We start from the raw sequence: 24,373 nt of genomic DNA, 5'->3' as shown, positions 1-24,373 counted from the left end.
ATGTGCAACAGTATCAAAAGCCTTTCTAAGATCCAAGTATATGATATCAAAGTTATTCCCTGCATCCAGCCCTTTTGTGAATGCATCATAGTATCCAATCAAATTGGTCAGGCAAGACTTGCCCTTAACAAAACCATGCTGTATCCGAGCTATAACTGAAGTCTTGTCTAGATGATCCTGCACTGCTTCTTTAACCAGTGTATCCATTAATTTTCCTGGAACAGAAGTAAAACTCACAGGTCTATAATTACTTGTGTCAGCCTTTGACCCTCCTTTGTGAATTGGGGTCACATTTGCACATCTCCAGTCCATGGGTACCTCCCCTGAGTCCAAGGAAGCTCTCATAATTATGGCTAAGGGTTTGCTTACTTCCTTTGCTGCCTCCTTTAATATAACTGGATAGATCCCATCCACCCCAGGTGCCTTTCTTGTGTTTATCTTCAACAATTTCTCCTCCACTTTACTGTCAGTTATTACAAGATTATCTAGCTTACTGCCAGAGTTGAATACACCTCTGGCATTCCCCTCGCTGAATAACTCCTCATGTGTGAGGAGTTATTCAGCGAGGTCGATGCATATTTTGCATTGAAGTCGATGCAAAATATTCATTTAGTTTGTTAGCTACCTGAGCAGGATCATCAACAGTTGAACCATCGATATCCAGTGGACCAATCTGATTCATCCCCTTCCTTCTAAAGTTTACCTAAGTAAAGAACTCTTTCTTGTTTTTCTTTGCATCCTTTGCCAAAGATTTCTCATAATATGCTTTTGCCTGGTTACAGACCAGCTTATATCTATCATAGTCTTCTGTGTCACATGTTAATTTATATCTATCCCATGCATTTTTCTTCTCTGTGCTATGTGTCTCATTAGTTCATCTGACATCCATTTAGGTCTAAACCTTGAACAATATTTCCTATTAGGTATGTAAAGCCTAGTAGCTTCCAAGATAAGTTCTTTGAATGATTCCCATTTTGAATTTGCTGTTGTAACGTCTTCAGTTGGTCCCACTGTATAGAATTTTCAAATACTGTCTCAGACCATTGTAGTCACCTTTATGAAAGCAATAACCCTTCCCTTTACCTTAATGTGGTAGTTACCTCTTTGAGTAAGTCCTACTTCAGCACACTGTGATCACTGCCACCTAGTTGTTCCTTTATCTGCAGATTCTTAATGCATGAAGAATCACTACTGATAATCAAATCAAGAGTATTGCTCCCTCTAGTTGCCTCCCGAACATGCTGATGTAGAAAACAATCATCCAATAAATCCACAAAAGCCTTGCTAGTGTGTGAGTGACCAACCCACAAATTCCAGTCAATATCTGGGAAATTAAAATCCCCTATTATAAGACTTTCTGATGTACTGGCCCACTCTATTTCCCTGTACAGTTTCTTATTATCAGAGTCATTAGGCCTATAGCACACTCCTACTCTCAATTTTGATCTCCCAATGCTTATGTCACACCAAACTGACTCGACACTGCACTGTCCAGCGATGTTGACTGGCTTCACTTCCTTGGATTTTATGTGTTTCTTAACTAATAGCATAACCCCCTCCTCCCCTCCTATCCTGTCTATCCTTTCTGTAGACGTACTCCCCAAATTCCAGTTCTGCATTCCTTATATCTGTGTGACACCACGTCTCTGGTATCCCAACAATATCTGCCTTTGATGCTTTGAGCAATACCTCAAATTCATCAAATTTATTTACCAAACTCCTAACATTGGTGTACATACACGTATACATGCACCTGTTCCTATTCTTAGCTACCCTAACACAACCCATGTGTTTACTTGTACCGCAATGACTCCCAGCAGTCTCTAAAATATCCTGCATCTTGTTTTCCAGGCTTCTGCTCATTCCAGTAGAAGCAGTGCAAGAATCACTTTCACCTCTGCAGTGGCTACTGTTAATCTATTAGTCCTTGTATCCCCCAAGCTAGCAGTTTTCCGACCCACCTAACACTGCCACGATTTCATCAGCAAATATTCTTGCACCCTTTCTATTTAAGTGTATGCTATACAAACTAATGCTATACATTAGTTTGAGATGTTAAAATTGGGAGGAAGGGACATGATACAAAAACTGGCAGGACTCTTCACAAAATACATTAGAAAAGGTGTGATGCCTAAGGAGTGGAATAATTCAATCATAGTTTTGCTGCATAAGAAAGGAGATAAATCAGAATTTGGAAATTATAGACCAATTAGCTTGTTATTCCACATCTACAAGTTGTTCACAAGGGTCATTACTAACAGATTAGAAAGAATACTTGGTGAGAATCAGCTGAAAGAACAAGCTGGCTTTAGGACAGGATTCTCAACTATGGATCACCTTCACATAATATCACAGCCAAAGGAGAAAGCAAATGAATATAAAACACCATTACACCTGGCATTTGTGGATTATGAAAAGGCATTTGACTCCATACATTATAAGGCAATGTTTCGGGCTCTTAAAAGACAAGGCATAGAAACCCCATATATTATGATTTTGAAGAAAATATATGAGAATGCTACCTCCTTTATTAGACTAGACAGGCAGTAACAAATTTAAAATTTGCTACTGTCTTTGTCTCCAAAGTTGTTTACTCCTGCCCTTGAGGAAGCTTTCAGAAGATTAGACTGGTCGCAGAAAGGAGTCAATGTGAATGGAGAGTACCTAAACCATTTACGATTTGCAGATGACATTGTGGTCATAAGCCACTATCCCAAAGAATTAGAAGAAAATTTTAATCAGTTATGCAGAGTTAGTAAGGATTTTGGACTAAAGATAAATTTGGCTAAAACAAAAGTAATGATTTACAAGTATGCCACAGAAAGGGATATAATGATTGAAGGAGCAGTAATTGAAAAGCTGGAGTCATATACTTATCTGGAACAAGTCATTAGCTGTAAGAATGATAGGTGGCTGGAAGTCAAGAGAAGAAGGATAAGTGGCTGGAAGTCAAGAGAAGAAGGATAAGTGGCTGGAAGTCAAGAGAAGAATAAATTTTGGATGGATAGCATTCAGGAAATATATAGTCTCATACTGAGGAGCAATATCCCAATTTGTCTGAAACGTAAAATTTTGAACCTAGACATTCTTATCAAACTTAAAATATTGAACCAGGACATTCTTATCAAAACTAAAGAACTAAAATGGTCTTGAGTATCACATATAGTTCGAAGACATGATGACAGATGGCTAAGAAAATAATAGAATGGTACCCAAGAGGAGCTAGAAGAAAACCTGGAAGACAACAACGGAGATGGACAGATGAAACTCATGAGTTTGTGGGTAGTAAATGGATGGCCATTGCACAAAACAGAAGGAACTAGAAAGTTGCTCCTCTTGGGTACCATTCTGTTTTTTTAATTAAACAGTAAATTTTGTTTGCTGTGGCCACTTTAACTTAAAAGTTTATATAACTTTTAACTTTATCGAAGAGTGCCAAACTCATTTCTCTGTACTTTCTAGAAAGAATACTGAAGATTGTTATGCTATGAAAATTTTGAGATTTAGTGAATATAGCCATATTATTTTTAAAGGTCTTGAGTGTTTTATTTATTTTTTACTTGTTTGTATGTTTACAAAATAAGTCAATCAGGCAAGATATGCCAAAAAAACAATGTTTTTGGGCCTGCGTTCATGCTTGTGAAGCTACACTTAGTAAGAATAAATTACTGGATTATTTACAAATACTCTCTCATCTGAGAAATTCATTTTAGGAGCAGGGGTGCAGTCTTGAACCTGTCTGTTATTCTGGTATCTTTTCCTTGGCCTTTTTTCTAGTAAACTGTTCACACCAAATGCTTTTTCATTTTGCTTGACAATTTTCATTGTCTGAACTTTGAGAAAATGTGTTGGATACCCTGATATTTGTAAATCACAGCTCATTTTGTATCAGCATGAATAGTTAAATTATGGAACACAGTAAAAAAATAATATTGGTTGGCAGTCAACAGGATTGTAAATTTATTAACTGTTTTCTCATACTTCAGAGTTTTCTTACCCACTTAACATTGCCTCAGTAGCATCAGGAGATATCCTTGCTTTCCTTCTATTCAAGTGTATCCCATCCCTGTAAAAACAGTCTCTCTCTTGTTAACAAGCACAGACCATGCTGTGAAAAATAAGATGTATCACCATCTTGTCACCATAACAAGATGGTGATTCATCATAACCACAGTCAGTGCATGATGTATCATGCACAGACCATGCTGTGATAATGACAAGTATTACCAGATTCATACTGTGTTCAGATATATTACTGATGGATGTAAAACTGACACTGCTGTAGATGTGGCAGCAGTGTTTTCTACCTATGCCTATTACATCACTCCCAGTTGAATAGAAGTTGTGAGTCTTGAACAGTCTCTCCAGAGCTGAATTATTATTAGTATTAGTAGTGGCATATGATGCAAGAAAGTGTTTATAAAGCATGAAAAAAAAAAAAAAAAAGAAGAAGAAATTCCCATATCATCTGCCTAAATAATTTGTTTAGTTCTTGAATAAATTCAAGGAAGAGCTGTTCAAACTATCCACTTCCACAATACATGGAGGTTCATTCCAACAATCAGCTACTCCCTGACTGAAAGTAAACTGTGAAGAATGCCATCAGCATTCTTCACACATAATTTTTCTAGATCCATTCACAGCCCCAAACCTCATTCAGACACCTGATAGGTGCCTAGTCTTCAGCACAATAATTTACGGAACTGAAGCCTTTCTTGTTAACACCTATGACCTTTCTTTCCCTTCATTAATCTCACTGCCCTTCTCTGCATCCATTCCAGCAGATCTACATCTTTCCCAAAATGAGGCGTCCAGACCTTTATGCAATAATCAAGATGCCATCTAACCATTGCTGTGTACAATGGAATCATATCCTTATCCCTGCTAGCAAAGCTACTGTAATATTATTGACAAAATCCCATGAGCTGCCCTGACAGCCAGTGGGTATTGCTCAGAGAACTTCATATTGCATTTGTCAGTGCTAAATTCAACTGCCATTTCTTAGCCCATCTGCCTAATTTTTCTAGATCTTATTGTAGTAGCATACCTTGCTTTCTTGCATCACATGCCACTACTATTGTTAACTACCATGCCAATCTTTGTATCACTTGCAAAGTTAGACATTAAGCCTTGATATACCTTCATCAGTATCATTAATAAATACAGAAAAGAACAATGAGCTCAGAACTGAACCATGGGGGACTGCACTAATATTTTAGTTCAAGAAGAGCAGTGTTCATTGATAACTTCTCTATATCTTCTCCCACTAAACCATCCCTTTATCTATAACCACAGTTTTCCCTCTATGCCAACCTGCTCCAATTTTCCTGGGAGTGTTATGTGCAACAGTATCAAAATCTTTTCTGAAATCTAAGTATGTGATATCAAAATTATTTTTTTCATCCATTTCTTTTGTTACTGTGTCATAATATCTAATTGGATTGGTCAGACAGTGTCATCTGTTAACTAATCCATGCTGTGACTGTGGTAGAACTGCATTCCTGTCTAAATGGTTCTATGTTACTTCTTTAATCAGCGACTTCATTATTTTCCCTGGAACAGAAGTCGAGCTAATAGCTCTGTAATTACTCATGTTTCCTTTGATTCTTGTAATTACTAATGTCTTCCTTTGTGAATTGGGTATATTTTGCACATTTTCTGTCCATTGAAACTTTCCCTGAATCCATGGTGCTCTCATAATCATGGCTAAAGGTTTTTACTCTTTTGCTTGCTTCCCTGAACATAGCTTCGTAGGTCCCTTCCTTTGTTTTTTACATTTAGTTTCAATGATTTCTCCTTCGTTTTTCCTATCAATCATCACAAAATCATCTTGCTTCAGAACTGGCATCCCCATCCTTAAAAAAAAATTGCTAATGTATGAATGTAGATGTGAAATAGCCATTCAGTTTGCCAGCAACCTCAATTGGATCATCCACTGTTAACCCTTCATATCTAGCAGACTAGTAAAATGGAACATCATAAATTAAGTCTTTGCTGCTTTTCTTTGCCGATGACATCTTGTAATCAAAGGAGGTTAGCTTGCCTAACCTCCTTTGTGACTTAATTGCAAACTAGTTTATATCTACCATACATTCCTTAATGAGATATCTTGAAGACTATCCTGCAAAGTATTTTCACGTAGCTTGTCTCGTGGATCAATGCAAAGGCAAATTGACAAAATTTATTGTTGTTAACCATTCTTGTTTCTTACCGGTGGGTAAGATTCTGTTGTTCCTATGATATCTACTCTTATTATTGCTAATAATTATATTGCTTCTTTAATTCAAAACTTCATTAAATATAACTGCTTAAAAGCATTTTACACAAAAATTTATGAGGTGGTTCCTGACATGCTATAGTAAATTGGTGTCTTGAATTACAGAAAAATATTTATTTGATAAGTTGTTTTGGATGTGTGTGTGTGCAAATTTTGGAGTTTTTTTTATTTAAGACATACTTTATAAAGTTTTTACAGAAAATAGTTTATTAAATGAACAAGACTTCCTCATGTTATCTAATTTATTCTGTTGTATTCTATACACGAATTGATATACATCTGTTTATTAACTATATAGAAGTGCTAATTGTAATTATGGGGAGCAGCTTCTTTTTTTTTTCTATAATTTAATTCCAAATGGAGCTAGTTCATATAATTATGATTATTGATATTTTGTATTTCATTTTTTTTAACAAATTTTTTTAGGATTGTAATATCTTAAAAATTGGAATATATATAAAAAAAAATTTACAACCAGTTTTCACATTTCAAACAGCACCATCCAATTGCTAAAAATTCCGTTTCATATATGCAGGATACTAATGCTTTTAAATACATTTCAGATCAAATAGATCCTCAATGGTTGGGGTATATAACAATTGCCTGCCTGCCTGCAGAAATGGATGATGTCCAAACAATTTTATTAAAAACATCATGGAACAGTTTTCATGAACTTTCAGTAATTCTGCTCACTTAATTCGGTTCATTCCAGGCTTTACATTAAGAATAATTTTGTCATATCACATGCAGCCTAGTATTTCCACCAAACAGATATTTCTCTGATTTTTTAAGCCTGTTACCATATTGGGACTGTTGTCTGTTATAATATTGTGATTCATGCTCACAATAACATTGGTTATATGATCTCATGCTAAATCTACAGAAAAATTTACAATTATTTCATAAATTTATATAAAAATAAAATTTTATCCTTCTGCTATAATTATTCTAGTCTGTATTGGAAGAGAGCATTCATACTTTTTCCCATAACTTTTATAGAAATAACTGCTACTGAGCCTCTTGAAGAAGAAGATGACTGGGAAGATGATGGGAATGAAAGTATGTTAGACTATCTTGAAGATCAAGATCCTGATATAAGTTTTAGTTTGGTTGCAAGCACCTTAAAAGATCTTTGCTTAGATATGAAAGATAAAGAACAAAATGAAGAGAAGTCTAAGAGTTGTGAAATATTAAAAGGTACTTCACCTGATATGAAACAGGAAAAACACACTGTTTATGAACCATTAAAAATTTCACAAGACTTAAAGTGGGAAAGCAGAATAACTTCATGTGAAAATGCTGGTTTATGTAAAGCTGCAAAAGCAGTAAATATGCTTCCAGTTGAAGCCAGCAAAGAATATTCCTATATGTGGAACACTGAAGATGCATATCTAACTAAAGATGATATGTTGTATAAATTTGAGAAGGTTATATTCACACAAGGAATGGTAAGATTGCTACAATTTTTTATACCTTTTTAAATATTGATTATCTGTTTAGTTTTTATCTTGTTACTTTGTTCAAACTTGTTTGATTGAGAATTTGTAAGCAATGTAATTTCTGGAAAATAATTTTTCTATTGTTTTGTTTTCCTTCATTTATTTATTTTCTTTTTTCTATCAAACAATTTACTGTGAATATTTTCCAAATATAAAAAAAAAAAAAAAAAAACCTAATGAAATATTAAAATATTCTCTTCTCTCTCTCTCTCAAAATGGAATTTATATGAAAGGACTTTTCTTGTTGTCACTGAGCAGAACCTTAACGATTCATGAAAACTAAAAACTATGGATTTTGGGGAGGAGAAATCATAATAATGATATAGGTTAGTAGGATTGAGCAAAATAACATTCTCCCTGTGAGTACTTATGCACTGTAATTACCTCATGCATGATAAGACACAATGAAATAGGAGCAAGATCCATTAGAAGTCATATACCACCAGCTATATAGTGCAATAAAACTGTGGGCTATTTTTTATTATAATTATTAGCCATGTAGTGCAAGGAAGCTTGAGGCTTATGCTGCACCAGCCAAAAAAAAAAAAAAATTTGAGAGAGGGGAATCACCAAGAAAGAGAAGAATGATGATATCCAGTTCAGGACCCTGAGTGTACCAAGCCCAGAGGCTCACCAGATGTGAGCCCCTGGGGTAAAATTTATGCACTCACAAAATAAATAAAATAAAATAAAAAGAAAATAAACAATGTATGTGTTCCCTCCTAGGCTTTGAGTAAAATAATGGCTAGCCATTATTTATTGTTGTTACTGTTTGACTACCATATGATCTTCATGTCTGTGATTTTATTTTCTGTTTCTTAGATATGAAATAAATAATATCAGTTAAAGAACTAAACTCCAAATAGTGGAATATATAAAAGAAATAGGGGTAATTTCTAGTAGTTCTAGGTAATTCAGTTGCATGAAATGCACCCTGTTTTGCAAACAAGCTCTTTGAACAGTTCACAGGAACTTTGCCAGCAGAGAGATGATTATCCTATTGTATAAGCCAGTGGTTAGACCATATTTGAAATACTGCATACAGATTTGGAAACCTCATTTTAGGAAGGATATAGATTTGAAAAGAGTACAGAGACAACAAGATTAGCTTGGGGGGGGGGGTATATTCTTATCAAGGAAGAGCAGGGTTCAGTATCTGGAAGCTAGTCATCTGTAAGGTAACCTAATTGAAGTATATAAAGTTGAAAAGTGTTGAGTAAAATAAATGCTGATAGCATCTTTGCTCTTTCTGAGATGAAACGCACGAGGGCAAAACATTAAATTGGAAAGGGATGGCTTCAGAAAAGATGTGTGTAAATTTTCATTTAGCCAGAATTGTAAATAACTGTTGGAATAAAACCCCTGCCTAGTGCTATGGAAATTATTGGAAAAAATTTATATGAATAAAATATATATATATATATTATTCATATAAATATATATATATATATATTTTTTTTTTTTGCTGGTGATGTCATCTTTCCTGTATGCAGTGGTAATGTCTGTAATATATTTAGCCCCAGTATTTTCTCCATCATGTTAATGTAAATAATAATGATCTAGTTTATTTAAAGTTTTTTCCCATCGTAGGTTTTCCTCCCACTTGCTTGCTCCAATCAGTAAGTACCAAATTGAAATCCCCATAATAAGACATTTAGACTTGCTCCCTCATTCTCTCTTTATTCTCTTCATAATCTTCTGGTGGCAGGATACCCCAGTTTTCATTTTAATTTACATCAGTCTACTTCATGCTACAGCCCTGAGTGCCAAGCGATAGTGACAAGCGATTTTCTCTGAGATATATAGTGTGCTATTCCTAAGCGACAAAGTTCAATTTTATTTCTGATGTCGTTTTCTCTTTTGTTTAGCTAAAGTGGTTCTGTGCTTCAAGCGTTAAAGTAAGAACCAAGAAAGGAAAACTACCTTTCTTTTTTCAGAGTATATATATTAATTACTAACAAGCTACTAAACTTTACAACCGCTTGGTCACTGGTGGCACCGCTTCTGCCTCCACGTGGTGGGGCCGGTAACCTGGGAGAAGAAAGCCACTCTCCCGGGGCGAAAAGGAGCAAACATGGAATTTGACAATTTCCCTCCAATTGAGCCTCGGCGCTCATGTCCTAAATTAAATGATAATGACCATGACACATCACAGTCGAAAAGACTGAGGACTGACACAGAGCAAAAGGAATGTCCATCTTTCCTTATATTCCACTCCTTGTCAAACAAATGCATGAGTACACTCTCCCCGTTTCTGATACAGAAATGTTTGGAAAATACAGCAGGTTCACCTAAAATGGTGAAAAGACTTAGATCAGGTGATTTACTAATTGAAAGTGTGAGCCGTCAGCAAGCAGAGACTCTGCTGAACCTCTCAGCCTTTGGTGGTATTCCCGTGCAAGTTACCCCACATGCGACACTAAATGCTTCCAAAGGGGTCATCACTGAGTGGGATTTGATTAACGTCACAGAAGACGAATTAGTCGAAGAATTAAAAGAACAAAAAGTCACACATGCTAAGCGCATCATGATCAAAAAAGATGGCCAGCTGGTTCCAACGCGGAACATCATCCTTACGTTTGGCACACCAAATTTACCATCTAGTGTTAAATCCGGCTATCTCAATTGCCGTATAAGACCCTACATTCCTAATCCCATCAGATGTTATAAGTGCCAAAAGTTTGGACACTCTCAGACCATCTGTCGAGGGGATGCTGTGTGTCCAAACTGTGGTTCAAAATCCCACGCACAAACGGAATGTGATGCGGAAACACCACATTGTTCAAACTGTCAAGGCCAACACCCTGCCTACTCAAAGTCCTGTGAACTGTGGAAAACAGGAAAAAAGATCCAACAATATAAAGTAGAGCGGAAAGTCACATACCAAGAAGCAGATTATGTTTACTACAACTAAACACACCTACGCAGCAGCAACAAAGAAATATCAGTCAGCAGCCACTCAAACTGACGTGTCAGTTCCCCCATCCATGTCTATTGCAGACTGGGCTAGAGAAATACTCTCAAAATCACAGCAAACTACTATGGAACAGCATGTGAATGACAGTGCCAATAACACACCAATTACAGTACCGCCAATGGCTTTGCAGTCTTCCTCAGAAACTATAAAAACTAAAACAGCAGTCCCAAGGCAGAAAAGTCAGCAAAATACAACAAATATGGATACTAATGAAAACATCAGCCCGGATGAGCCAATCTTAGATCTGTACGCAGATGATGACATGGACACAGCGCGTCCTATCTTTTCAAAAAAAGAAAGAATAAAATTTGAGAGACAAAAACAGACTGGACCTAAAAAACAGACTGAATCAAACACAACCGCCAAAATCAAATAATGGATCACATAATACAGTGGAACTGTAGAGGTCTACGTAGTAATATCGATGATATCCATGACCTAATCCAACAGTATAGTCCGGTAAGCATATGTTTGCAAGAAACTAATTTACCTCCGCAAGTAATTCCAAAAATCAAGAACTATACTATATATCAACATAATAGAAATAATAATACCACCGTGCGTGGAGGTGTGGCCATTCTAGTAAACTCAAGAGTCCCTACTAAACACATTCCACTGCAAACTTCCTTAGAAGCAGTAGCAGTGCGTGTCTCCTTAGGAATCATGTTAACAGTAGTTTCAATCTACCTATCACCAAACAAAGAATATACTTATAATAACCTAGAAGTACTTCTACTACAGATCCCTCCTCCATTTTGTTTATTTGGAGATTTTAATGCACACCACCCGATCTGGGGCTTCCCACATACAGACAGACGAGGTAAAGTTCTGGAGTCGCTGCTTGACAAACACAATCTAACACTGTTGAATACTGGTGCTGATACTTACATCCATTTCTCTACTAGAACAACTACAGCTATAGACTTGACAATCTGCTCTCCAACATTATATCCACTCATCCGCTGGACAATTCTGGACAATCCGCTAAACAGTGACCATTTTCCAATAATTTGCGAATTCCAAATAACTAGAATCCCTCAGGTAAATAATTCCCGCTTAAAATGGAAATTTTCCAAGGCCGATTGGAAGTTATTTGCTCTCAGTATCTCATTCAATGATGAAATTATCAATTTCCAATCCATTGATGATGCCACACAGCACATCACATCTCAGATTCTGAATGCCGCGACCAAGGCCATACCAAAAATGCGTACTGGTTCGTTTAAACATGCCAATATTTGGTGGAATGAAGCATGCCAACTTGCAAAAAAAGAGAAAAACAGGGCATGGAACCTGTTTCGTAAAAACCCAACTACCGAGAACCTTATAAATTTCAAAAAACTGAAAGCAAAAGCACAATTCGTAAGGAAAAAGGCAAAAAGAGATTCTTGGATCCAGTTTGCCTCTACTATAACGAAGAACACAAACAGCAGAATAATCTGGAATAAAATAAAAAAACTAAATGGTAGATTTCTCCCAGCATTCTCTCCAATACTGAGATGGAATGGACAAGATTTATCATCTCCAGTTGAAATAGCTAATGCTCTAGCAGAAAACTTTGCCAATATCTCAGATACAGCTGCATATGAACCATCTTTTCAGCAACTTAAAAGAAGGACTGAGCAAAGCAAATTAAATTTCAGTACAAGAATAGCGCTCCCATATAATCAACCCTTTACAATATTGGAGCTGCAGGTTGCTCTAAACAAATCAAGAAATGGGGCATCAGGACCTGATGGTCTTTATTACGTCATGTTACAACACCTAGACAAAAAGGCTCTAAATTCCCTATTGCTTTTTCTGAATCGGGTCTTCTCCGAAAGCTATTATCCTCGCTCATGGTGTCATTCAACAAAGAAATATCAGTCAGCAGCCACTCAAACTGACGTGTCAGTTTGAGTGGCTGCTGACTGATATTTCTTTGTTGCTTTTCCCAAACCTGGGAAAGATCAGACGAATCCATGCAACTATAGACCGATATCCCTTACCAGCTGCTTGGGCAAGACATTGGAAAAGATGGTACACGATAGACTTGTATGGTACATAGAATCCCACTCAATCATCAGTAGTAATCAATACGGCTTTCGCAAAAACCGATCCACATTAGACCTTATGGTGAAAGCTGAGTGTAACATACAGAACGCCTTTATTCGGAAAGAACATCTTGTCATGGTGTGCCTGGATGTTGAAAAAGCCTTTGACACCACCTGGCGCTATGGTATTCTGCAAGACCTATATGCTATAGGACTCAGAGGTCGACTCCCAATGATCATAGAGAGTTACCTTAAAATTAGAACCTTTCAAGTGAGTTATCGTAATGCTGTTTCGCAAGCTCTTATCCAAAGAGAAGGTGTACCACAGGGATCGGTACTCAGCGCTACCCTCTTTGCTCTTAGGATAAACAATCTAGCACAGAACATCTTGAGTAACGTAGAAATCTATCTTTATGCTGATGATCTTGCGATATCTTGCCATTCACAGAATATGCGTTCCATTGAACGACATTTGCAGCTTGCAATAAACAAAATAGTGTCATGGACTTCACGTAATGGTTACCGTCTATCAGCAACCAAAACTGCAGCCATTCACTTTTGTAAAAAACGCCAACTACATCCAGAACCTGAATTATCACTGGAAAAACAACCGATACCAATTACCAGCAATATCCGATTCTTGGGCATAACTCTTGACACTAAACTGACATTCCAGAAACACATACTACAAACGCGAACTGTCTGTATGAAAAAGCTGAATATACTTAAAGTCATCTCATCTATGACATGGGGAGCTGATCGCTATACTCTACTCCACCTATACCGGGCCTTAATCAGATCTCGATTAGATTATGGTGCTCCTGTTTATGACTCTGCCCGAAAGACTCTGTTAGCCTGTCTCAACACAATACAACATAGTGCGCTCAGGATTGCTCTTGGGGCGTTAAGGACTTCACCGGTGCAAAGCTTATATATAGAGGCCAATGAACCTCCACTCCACCTTCGGAGAAAGATGCTGCTCCTCAATTATGCAGTTAAAATATATAGCCTTCCATCTCATCCTATCTGGTCATACCTCTATGATCCACAATGTGTAAACCTTTTCAGAAATAAGCCTCTTGAAAACAAACCTACAGGAATCCGTCTACGAGAACTGATTCAGCAATGGAATATGCAGTTGGACAATTTACATCAAGACAGAGAAATTGTACAGTCTCCATGGAAAGTGTGTATACCTTCATGTGATGACTATTTCCGACGTTGGGGGAAACACTCCCTGAACAATCCAACCATTCAGAAACTACATGCAGCTCACTCTTTGGCAAATGCAGACACTTTGCAAATTTATACTGATGGCTCTAAAAATGACACAGCTGTGGGAGCTGCTGTGGTGCTACCAACATCAACAGTGTCTGTTTCATTACCACAAGAATGCAGCATTTTCACTGCAGAACTCTATGCCATTAAGATGGGTTTGACCTTACTTGCTCATGTTTTCACTCCGAAGACTATTATCTATACAGACTCCTTGAGTGCAGTGACAGCCCTCCAAGGCAATTCTCGCTCTCCACATCCACTAATAAATCAAATAAGAACTCAAATATCCGAATTTCATAACAATAGGCAGACTGTCACATTCTGTTGGATTCCAGGGCACACTGGAATACCAGGAAATGAGAGTGCAGATAAAGCAGCAAGAAACCCCACTGATAATAACCACATCCGGATTCCTTACACAGACTACAAATCAATCATACGCCGCATTTGCAATGAAAAATGGCGAGAAATTTGGCATAATCAGGTAAATAACAAGTTACGGAATATAAAACAGAATCCACAGCTATGGAAATCTAGTTTCCGTTCAAACAGACATGAAGAGGTTGTGCTTGCCAGAGCACGTATAGGTCATACCCAACTTACACATCACTATTTATTGCAAGGAAATAATCCACCACTGTGCTTCCACTGTAATTCAATGCTAACCGTAAAACATATTCTTATAGAGTGCACTCACCATCAGTATGCCAGAAACACATCATTCCGATCCCTATCAAATATAAATGAACCTCTTCAAATTAGACATATGATTGGTGACAACTCCAATTTACCTGAGTTTTTCCACTATCTAAAACAGATTAATATATTTATGCTCCTATAAACCCTTTTTATTAATCATTACTGTGTCTCTCGACAAGAACAGGCGCAATATGGCCAAAGTAGCTCTTGCGCCAAAAAAACCCAACAACAACAACAACAACTTCATGCTACACAGATTCTATGACAGCTTCCATAAGTTCTGAATCTGGGTAAGCTTTAGTCACACTCAAGCTGCTTCTGATAAAAAAGCATGACTCCCAGCACCCTTCTGTTTTGTCTCTCCTTCCTAACTACATTATAAACAGCATAGTGAAACTCATCACAGCCTATTTCTGTGACACCACTCTTCTGTTGAACTTATTATGTCAACATTAGTTGTGCTAACCAGTAGTTAAAATTCAGTCATTTTATTAATGTTGCTCCTGACATAATTGAGGTACAGTTAAGACTGGTAGTAGTAGTAGTGATATTAGTAATGGCAAATGGTACAAGAAAGCAAGCTTATATAGGCATAAAAGAAAAAGAAAACACCTACACAGTTCCCCCATACTTACCCTCCAAGAATTTGTTTAGCTCTTCCTTGAATTTATTCAACCCATCCACTTCCACAACAACAGATGGAATTCTGTTCCAACAATCAACCATCTGCTGGCCCAAGGCAAATTACCGCACACTTATCCTGAAATCATCTTTCCTTGACTTAAATTTGTGTTCCCTAATGTGTGTGTGGTTTCAGCAAGTGAAAGAATGCCATTAACATTCAGCTTACTCAATCCATTCAAGGCTTAAAATACCTTAATCAGCTCTCCGGTACAGGGAGAGCAGATTGCAGAACTGAAGTCTTTCTAAGTAAGAGCAACCTTTTGTTCCTTTCAAAAGGGATAATCACTTCCTTATCCCTACTAGCAAAGTTTCTGTGTATCATTGACAAAACCTTGTGAACTCTCCTGGCAGCATACCTGCACTGCTAATTGAATTTCATGTCTGACTGCACACTACCCTGAGTGTAGCACCACACACAGTTAATAAGTTACTCTGGGGTTACTGCTACCCATATGGCAGTACCTTGCATTTGTCAGTGTTAAAATTCAGCTTCCATTTTTCAACTATAATGTTAATGGTAAAGTTTAATGCACTGTTTTTATAGCTGAATTTTCTGTTGAACATGGTGGTTGTTCAGATATTACACAGCACACTGGTAAAAAGAAGCAGTTGCTGCAAAAAGTGCTAACCGAAAATTTAATTTCCCAGATATTGACTGGAATTTGTGGGTTGGTCACTCACACACTAGCAAGGCTTTTGTGAATTTATTGGATGATTGTTTTCTACATCAGCATGTTCGGGAGGCAACCAGAGGGAGTAATATACTTGATCTGATTATCAGTAGTGATTCTTCATGCATTAAAAATCTACAGATAAAGAAACCACTAGGTGGCAGTGATCACAGTGTGCTGAAGTGGGATTTACTCAAAGAGGTAACTACCATCAGGGGTAAAGGGAAGGATTATTGCTTTCGTAAAGGCGACTATGATAGTCTCAGACAGTATTTAAATTATATACAGTGGGACCAACCGATGATGTTACCAACAGCAAATTCAAAATGGAAAGCATTCAAAGAACTTATCTTAGAAGCTACTAGACTTTACATACCAACTAAGAAATATTGTTCAAGGTTTAGTCCTAAATGGATGTCAGATGAACTAATGAGACACATGGCAGAGAAGAAAAATGCATGGGATACATATAAATTAACTATATAATATCGGTGTAAATACACCATAGTTAACCCATAGATTTGAGCTACGATTGTAGCGTAGAAGGCATCGTTTTAATTGTATCTCATAATGTGGTTGCCTTCACAACAAGATAGCTACTATTGAATTACTTCAAATAAATAACGCTTCTCTAGTAGAGAAGACTACTGTTATTTATTTTCAGCGTACCACCACCCAGACGATCGTTTCGAAGCTTTTTGGCTTCGTCATCAGTGGGCGGGTAGGTAATACAACAAGCCATCTCAGTTGCGAAGTTATATCCACATTATGAGAGATGCCAGAATGGTGTGGTGGTAATGTATTTGGAAAATAAAATGCACTAGGCATATTCCTTATGGGTTTTGATAATTATGGTAATTTTGATAATCTATGGGTTAACTATGGTGTAAATACACCATAGTTAACCCATAGATTTGAGCTACGATTGTAGCGTAGAAGGCATCGTTTTAATTGTATCTCATAATGTGGTTGCCTTCACAACAAGATAGCTACTATTGAATTACTTCAAATAAATAACGCTTCTCTAGTAGAGAAGACTACTGTTATTTATTTTCAGCGTACCACCACCCAGATGATCATTTCGAAGCTTTTTGGCTTCGTCATCAGTGGGCGGGTAGGTAATACAACAAGCCATCTCAGTTGCGAAGTTATATCCACATTGTGAGAGATGCCAGAAGGGTGTGGTGGTAACATTACCACTACACCCTTCTGGTAACACCCTTCTGGCATCTCTCATAATGTGGATATAATCTGGTGGTAACATTACCACTACACCCTTCTGGTAACACCCTTCTGGCATCTCTCATAATGTGGATATAACTTCGCAACTGAGATGGCTTGTTGTATTACCTACCCGCCCACTGATGACGAAGCCAAAAAGCTTCGAAACGATCGTCTGGGTGGTGGTATGCTGAAAATAAATAACAGTAGTCTTCTCTACTAGAGAAGCGTTATTTATTTGAAGTAATTCAATAGTAGCTATCTTGTTGTGAAGGTAACCACATTATGAGATACAATTAAAACGATTCCTTCTACGCTACAATCGTAGCTCAAATCTATGGATTAACTATGGTGTATTTACACCGATATTATATAGTTAATTATCAAAACCCATAAGGATTATACCTAGTGCATTTAATTTTCCAAATACATATAAATTAACACGTGACACAGAAGCCTATAACCTGTCTGTAACCAAATCACAAAGGAGGTTAGGCAGACAAAGGCAGATTATGAGAATCTTTGGCAAAGGATGCAAAGAAAAACAGCAAAGAGTTCTTTACTTATGTAAACTCTAGAAGGAAGGGGAGGAATCTGATTGGTCCACTTGATATCGATGGTTCAACTGTTGATGATCCTGCTCAGGTAGCTAACAAACTAAATGAATATTTCGCATCGACATTCACACATGAGGAGTTATTCAGCAAGGGGAATGCAAGAGGTGTATTCAACTCTGGCAGTAAGCTAGATAATCATGTAATACCTGAGAGTAAAGTGGAGGAGAAATTGAAGATAAACACAAGAAAGGCACCTGGGGTGGATGGGATCTATCCAGTTATATTAAAGGAGGCAGCAAAGGAAGTAAGCAAACCCTTAGCCATAATTATGAGAGCTTCCTTGGACTCAGGGGAGGTATCCATAGACTGGAGATGTGAAAATGTGACCCCAATTCACAAAGGAGAATCAAAGGCTGACACAAGTAATTATAGACCTGTGAGTTTTCTTGTGTTCCAAGAAAATTAATGGAGGCACTGGTTAAAGAAGCACTGCAGGATCATCTAGACAAGACTTCAGTTATAGCTCGAACACAGCATGGTTTTGTTAAGAGTAAGTCTTGCCTGACCAATTTGATTGCATGCTATGATGCAGTCACAAAAGAGCTGTATGCAGGGAATAACTTTGATCTTAGAAAGGTGTTTGATACTGTTGCACATGGAAGACTGCTGCACAAATTGGAGCAGTGTGGCATTCGAGGCAAATTGCTGCTATGGATAAAGGGGTGGTTGAGGGGGAGAAGACAGAGAGTGGTAATCAATGGACACTGCTCATCTTGGACTAATGTTATTAGTGGAGTCCCTCAAGGTTCAGTGTTGGGTCCATTATTGTTTTCTGTATTTATAAATGATATTGATGATGGTATATCAAGTTTAATGTCCAAGTTTGCAGACGATACGAAGGTTGGCAGGGTTGTCAAGGACACTACTGACACTATGCTGCTGCAACAGGATCTGGAAAGGTTGAGCAAATGGGCTGAGAGATGGCAAATGAAGTTTAACATTGACAAATGTAAAGTACTACATATGGGAAACAGCAACCCCAGAGCAACGTATCAATTCTGTGGTATTACACTGACAGTGGTAGAGAATGAAAAGGACCTGGGGGTAATTGTGCAGACAGATATGAAGTTCTCTGAGCAGTGCAGACGGGCTGCAAGGGTAGCTCATGGTGTCTTATCAATGATATACAGGAATTTTTCTAGCAGGGATAAGGAGGTGATTATTCCCTTGTATAAGGCAATGGTCAAGCCACACCTTGAGTACTGTATACAGGTCTGGAGGCCTCATTTCAAGAAAGATGTAGAGCTGCTGGAACGAGTACAGAGAAGGGCAACAAGGTTAGTGAATGGAACAAAGGATTGCTCTTACGAAGAAAGGCTTAATTAAAAAAACAGGCTTGTAAGTTTTGCAAATTACAGTGTCTGGAGACTAGGCACCGGCGAGGTGATCTTATAGAGGTGTATAAAGCCTTGAATGGTTTGAGCATGCTCAGTGCTGATGGGATTCTTCCTCTTCCTCAGAATAATCACCTGAGAGGGCATAAATTCAAATTGAGGAAAAACAGATGTAGGATAGATGTGCAGAAGTTTGCCTTTAGCCAGCGGGTATTTGGTTGGTGGAACAGACTTCCATCCCTTGTTGAGGAAGTTGATAGCCTAAAGAAATTTAAGGCTCAGTTGGAGAGGTATTTCAAATGAACGGAGGGGTGAAGTGGAAGTTTTTTTTTTTTTTTTTGGCTGATGCTGCATAAGCTTGCTTTCTTGCATCATATGCCTATGCTAATGCTAATAAGATGTAAATGGAAAAGTCTCACTGCAAAAAAAGGATTGCTAGCTTTTCATAGTATCAAGCATAACCATTCATTCAGATCAGTGGATTGCACATCTACCATCATACGAAACTTATTCTCAAAAGAACAAAATGTGAAAGTATGGTTGTGAATTTACCGTCTCCTTTTGCATTTTGTGAAGTGATGTGACTAATGAGGAAAAATATGTATCTGTAATGGGAGATTCATTAAATCACTCAAGTTTGAAGTTGGTCCCAGTTTTGGTAAGGTATTTACACCTACAAAAGGAATATAAATGAAATTGTTAGGATTTCCAAAATATCTGAGATACCAATGGGTCGCCTTCTGTCCATAGTGGAGAAATATAAAATAACCAACAAGATAATAGCATTTTGTGGTGACAACTGCAACACCACCTTCAGTGGCATTGCAAAAGAAGGCAAGAATGTCTTTCATAAGTTAAGCAAGAACATGAAAATGAATGCCGCACATATTGTGCATAACACTTTGCAAACAAGTGCAGATATGTTGCCAATTGATGTGGAATCAATTACAGTCAGTCCTCGTATAGCACGATGGTTGTGTTCCTAGAAACCCTCGTGCAATGCAAAATCGTGCAATATAAACAACAGGCCCTATGGGAAAAGTAGGGTTAGGTGCCAACCACCCAAGATTGAACACACATTTGTAACCAAAACATTAAAAAACACAATAAATAATCGAGTAATTTTAATCATTTTTAACGATTAAAATACGTATCAAAAATAATATTATAATTTTTTATAATATTATTGTTATATTATATTATAATATAATAAATAATAAAAAATACGTATTTTTTACGAATAAAATACTTACGTATTTTATTTCGACTATTATATAATAAAATATTGCTAATACTTTTGCTTCTGTCATAAGCAAACTTGTTTTTTGTTTGATTTTCTATCCAAACTGATAACAGCCGTTCCATCTCTTCCAATTCTTAATCTAATGGATTTTAATTACACCTTGAGTTGTTCCTGCTATGAAAATTGTTTCTATTTTTTGTCTGCATTCTTTGTAATTCTCGGCATTGCCTCATTTCGGTCTGTAGCACATGCAATATCACGTGGTCTTTCATTTCACTCAAAGCGTTTCACAATTTCATATTTTTTCTCTATCGACAGAGGCGGACTGGCCATGAGCCTCACTGGGGAAACCCCAGTGAGCCGAAGGCCGGTGTGATTTTGGCCATAAACCATAGTATGAGGCCACCATAAATTTTTCCGGGTAAGAATTTTTGATCCAGTCCGCCTCTGTTTATCGATATTGCTTTTCTTTTTCTCTCTGAATCTGCAGTGTCTTCACCAGAACGCTTCCTTTTCACACCTTTTAATTAAGAATTTTACTCATTCTTAGGGAATAAAGCACAATTACAAAACGAGGAGGCACGCTTGATACACATAAACAAAGCTGCGCGAGTGTAGCAACTGAATAAACAACACCGTAAAGGCAGAGATACACTATTAACACCTCACATTTCTAGGGGTTGCTACCATAAAACAATAAAAACAATTTCCAGTTGCGTTTCTGCTAGTGGAATCTGTTATAAACTGGTAGTAAACTCGATCTAACTGCATTTGCGATTATACCGATAGCTGGAATTGTGTTGGTTTTTACGTTATTATGGTGAAATGTGTTTCCCCTTCACTGATATAAAAAACATAAATACATTTTCAGAATCTTCTCTTCATTTCTATCATGTTGCGTTTGGTTGGGGTGATTCTGCGTTCTACTGCCGGTTCGAGTTATATAAGATATTGTTCCCCTATTTATAAATCGTGTGTGATCGGATTCATGTAGTGTAAACACGTGTTATACGAGGACTGACTGTGTTAACAAAGTGTTTTAAAATTTTCATGTTTTCACTATTAGAGTTGAGATACTGAAATCCTTCTGCAGTTTTGTTGAAGTGAAAGATGAGATGACTTTCTTTGCTACCTGCAGTGGAAAGAATGATCAAAATGTTTGATGGTCTCAAGTCATATTTTCTCTTACAAGATAAAACTTCCAAACTCTTTAGGGATTTTTTTTAATAATCCACAGTCCCTTGTCTCATTCAAGCTCATTCACAGCCAACTTAAAATGTGTAATAATGCTATCAAAAAGATTGAACGAGAGGACATATGTGACAGTGAAGTGGCACAAGAACTGATTGTCCTGACAGAACAAATGCTCAATAGAAAGGAGCAACATTTTTTTTTAACATCTGCTGTCCTGGGCCTCAAAATCAACTGATAGAGGATGGTTTCATCACAAGATGTTGAATTTACTGAAACTGTCAATAATTTATATGATATTTCCCTATAATTCATGGAAAACTGGGCCAAGCCTTTTGCAGAGATATGTTACTTTAAATGAGTTTTGTTAAATATCCTTCCATCTTGGCATGTTGTTCAACAGTGTGTCCAAAACATATCTAAAATGGACACTAACATAATAAAAGTAATATATGAAGATGAATTATTCAATGAAGTGAATCATGTGAAGAATATATGTGACTCTAAGATTGATCATTGGATGAAATTGGTGTGACGACTAGTGAGAAGTGGACTGAAACAATTCAGACAATGAAAAATTTGACATTAGTTTTGGGAACATAATACAAATTGTGAATTTTGTGTTATGAATACCAGGCAATGCATCATTAGAGAGAGGGTGTTTCTTTAATGAATGCATTTTGGACTGATGAAAGGAACCAGTTGTCTGTTGAAACTGTACCAAAAGCACATTTTAAAGACATTTCTTATATGGACTTTAACAATTTCATAAAGGAACTGCCAAACCTTTTGGAATAATACAGTCATCTAAAAAATATGACAAAGATATTAATGGTGTATATCCTGGACCATCTGCGCAATAAAAGTTTATGTAATTTGACAATGTTAATGTGAGACTAAGACAGTTTTAACCTATGCTAATTTTAATCAAGTTAAACAGTTATGGCTAGTTGGCATGAAACGAGTACAAGAGGATCGTTTTAACTAGTATGACAGTCAAATCATGTCAACTTGCCATAAGTGTCCCATTTTATTATTTTATAAATCTGGCCACCCAACCTTAATGCCATATTGTTCCAGTTTGTACAGCAGTCTTTTATGTTTAATAGATTAACAGATTAATAGATTCTTTTAATAGATTAACAGTAGCCACTGGCAGAGGTGGAAGTGATTCTTGCACTGCTTCTATTCAAATGAGCAGAAGCCTGAAAAACAAGATGCAGGATATTTCAGAGACTGCTGGGAGTCATTGCGGTACAAGTAAACACATGGGTTGTGTTAGGGTAGCTAAGAATAGAAACAGGTGCATGTTTACCTGCGTGTACACCAATGCTAGGAGTTTGGTAAATAAATTTGATAAATTTGAGGTATTGCTCAAAACATCAAAGGCAGATATTGTTGGGATATCAGAGATGTGGTGTCACACAGATATAAGGAATGCGGAACTGGAATTTGGAGAATACAATGTGTATAGAAAGGATAGACAGGACAGGAGGGGAGGAGGGGTTATGCTATTAGTTAAGAAACACATAAAGTCCAAGGAAGTGAAGCCAGTCGACATCGATGGACAGGGCAGTGTCGAGTCAGTTTGGTGTGACATAAGCATAGGGAAATAAAAATTGAGAGTAGGAGTGTGCTATAGGCCTAATGACTCTGATGAGTATAATAAGATATTGTACAGGGAAATAGAGTGGGCCAGTAAATCAGAGAGTCTTATAATGGGGGATTTTAATTTCCCAGATATTGACTGGAATTTGTGGATTGGTCACTCGCACACTAGCAAGGCTTTTGTGGATTTATTGGATGATTGCTTTCTACATCAGCATGTTCGTGAGGCAACAAGAGGGAGCAATACTCTTGATCTGATTATCAGTAGTGATTCTTCGTGCATTAAGAATCTGCAGATAAATGAGCCACTAGGTGGCAGTGATCACTTTGTGTTGAAGTGGGATTTACTCAAGGAGGTAACTACCATCAGAGGTAAAGGGAAGGGTTTTTGTTTTCGTAAAGGTGACTATGATGGTCTGAGACAGTATTTAAATTCTATACAGTGGGACCAACTGATGATGTTACCAACAGCAAACTCAAAATGGGAAGCGTTCAAGGAACTAATCTTGGAGGCTACCAGGTTTTACATACCAACTAAGAAATATTGTTCAAGGTTTAGGCCTAAATGGTTGTCAGATGAACTAATGAGACATGTGGCAGAGAAGAAAAATGCATGGGATACATACAAATTAATGGGTGACATGGAAGCCTATGATAGATATAAGTTGGTCTGTAACCAAGTCACAAAGGAGATTAGGCATGCAAAGGCAGACTACGAAAAATCCTTGGCAAAGGATGCAAAGAAAAACAGAAAAGAGTTCTTTACCTATTTAAACTCAAGAAGGAAAGGGATGAATCAGATTGGTCCACTGGATATTGATGGTTCAACAGTTGAGGATCCTGCTCAGGTGGCTAACAATCTAAACGAGTATTTTGCATCTACATTCACGCACGAGGAGTTATACAGGAAGGAGAATGATGTAGGTAAAGTAAACATTGGCAGTGAGCTGGATGATTTTGTAATAACTGAGAGGAAAGTGGAGGAGAGATTGTTGAGGATAAACATAAAAAAAGCACCTGGGGTGGATGGGATCTATCCAG

General features: G+C 37.2%; 1 protein-coding gene across 1 annotated transcript in view; it reads left to right on the top strand.

The window, feature by feature from the left end:
* LOC150077612 (terminal uridylyltransferase 4-like) overlaps positions 1 to 24,373 on the top strand; it is a 753,631-nt gene that overhangs the window by 303,759 nt on the left and 425,499 nt on the right. Inside the window, exon 11 of the mRNA XM_090385959.1 lies at positions 7,277 to 7,725. Within this exon, the coding sequence (XP_090242085.1) occupies positions 7,277 to 7,725 (449 nt within the window). The remainder of the gene's footprint in view (positions 1 to 7,276; positions 7,726 to 24,373) is intronic.

Source organism: Mastigoproctus giganteus, chromosome 12 (genome assembly GCF_048544385.1).
Source record: "Mastigoproctus giganteus isolate SK-2022 chromosome 12, ASM4854438v1, whole genome shotgun sequence".
NCBI classification, from domain to species: domain Eukaryota; kingdom Metazoa; phylum Arthropoda; class Arachnida; order Uropygi; family Thelyphonidae; genus Mastigoproctus; species Mastigoproctus giganteus.
The sequence above is the reverse complement of the archived record's forward strand: the minus strand, read 5'-3'. Positions and strand labels throughout refer to the sequence as shown.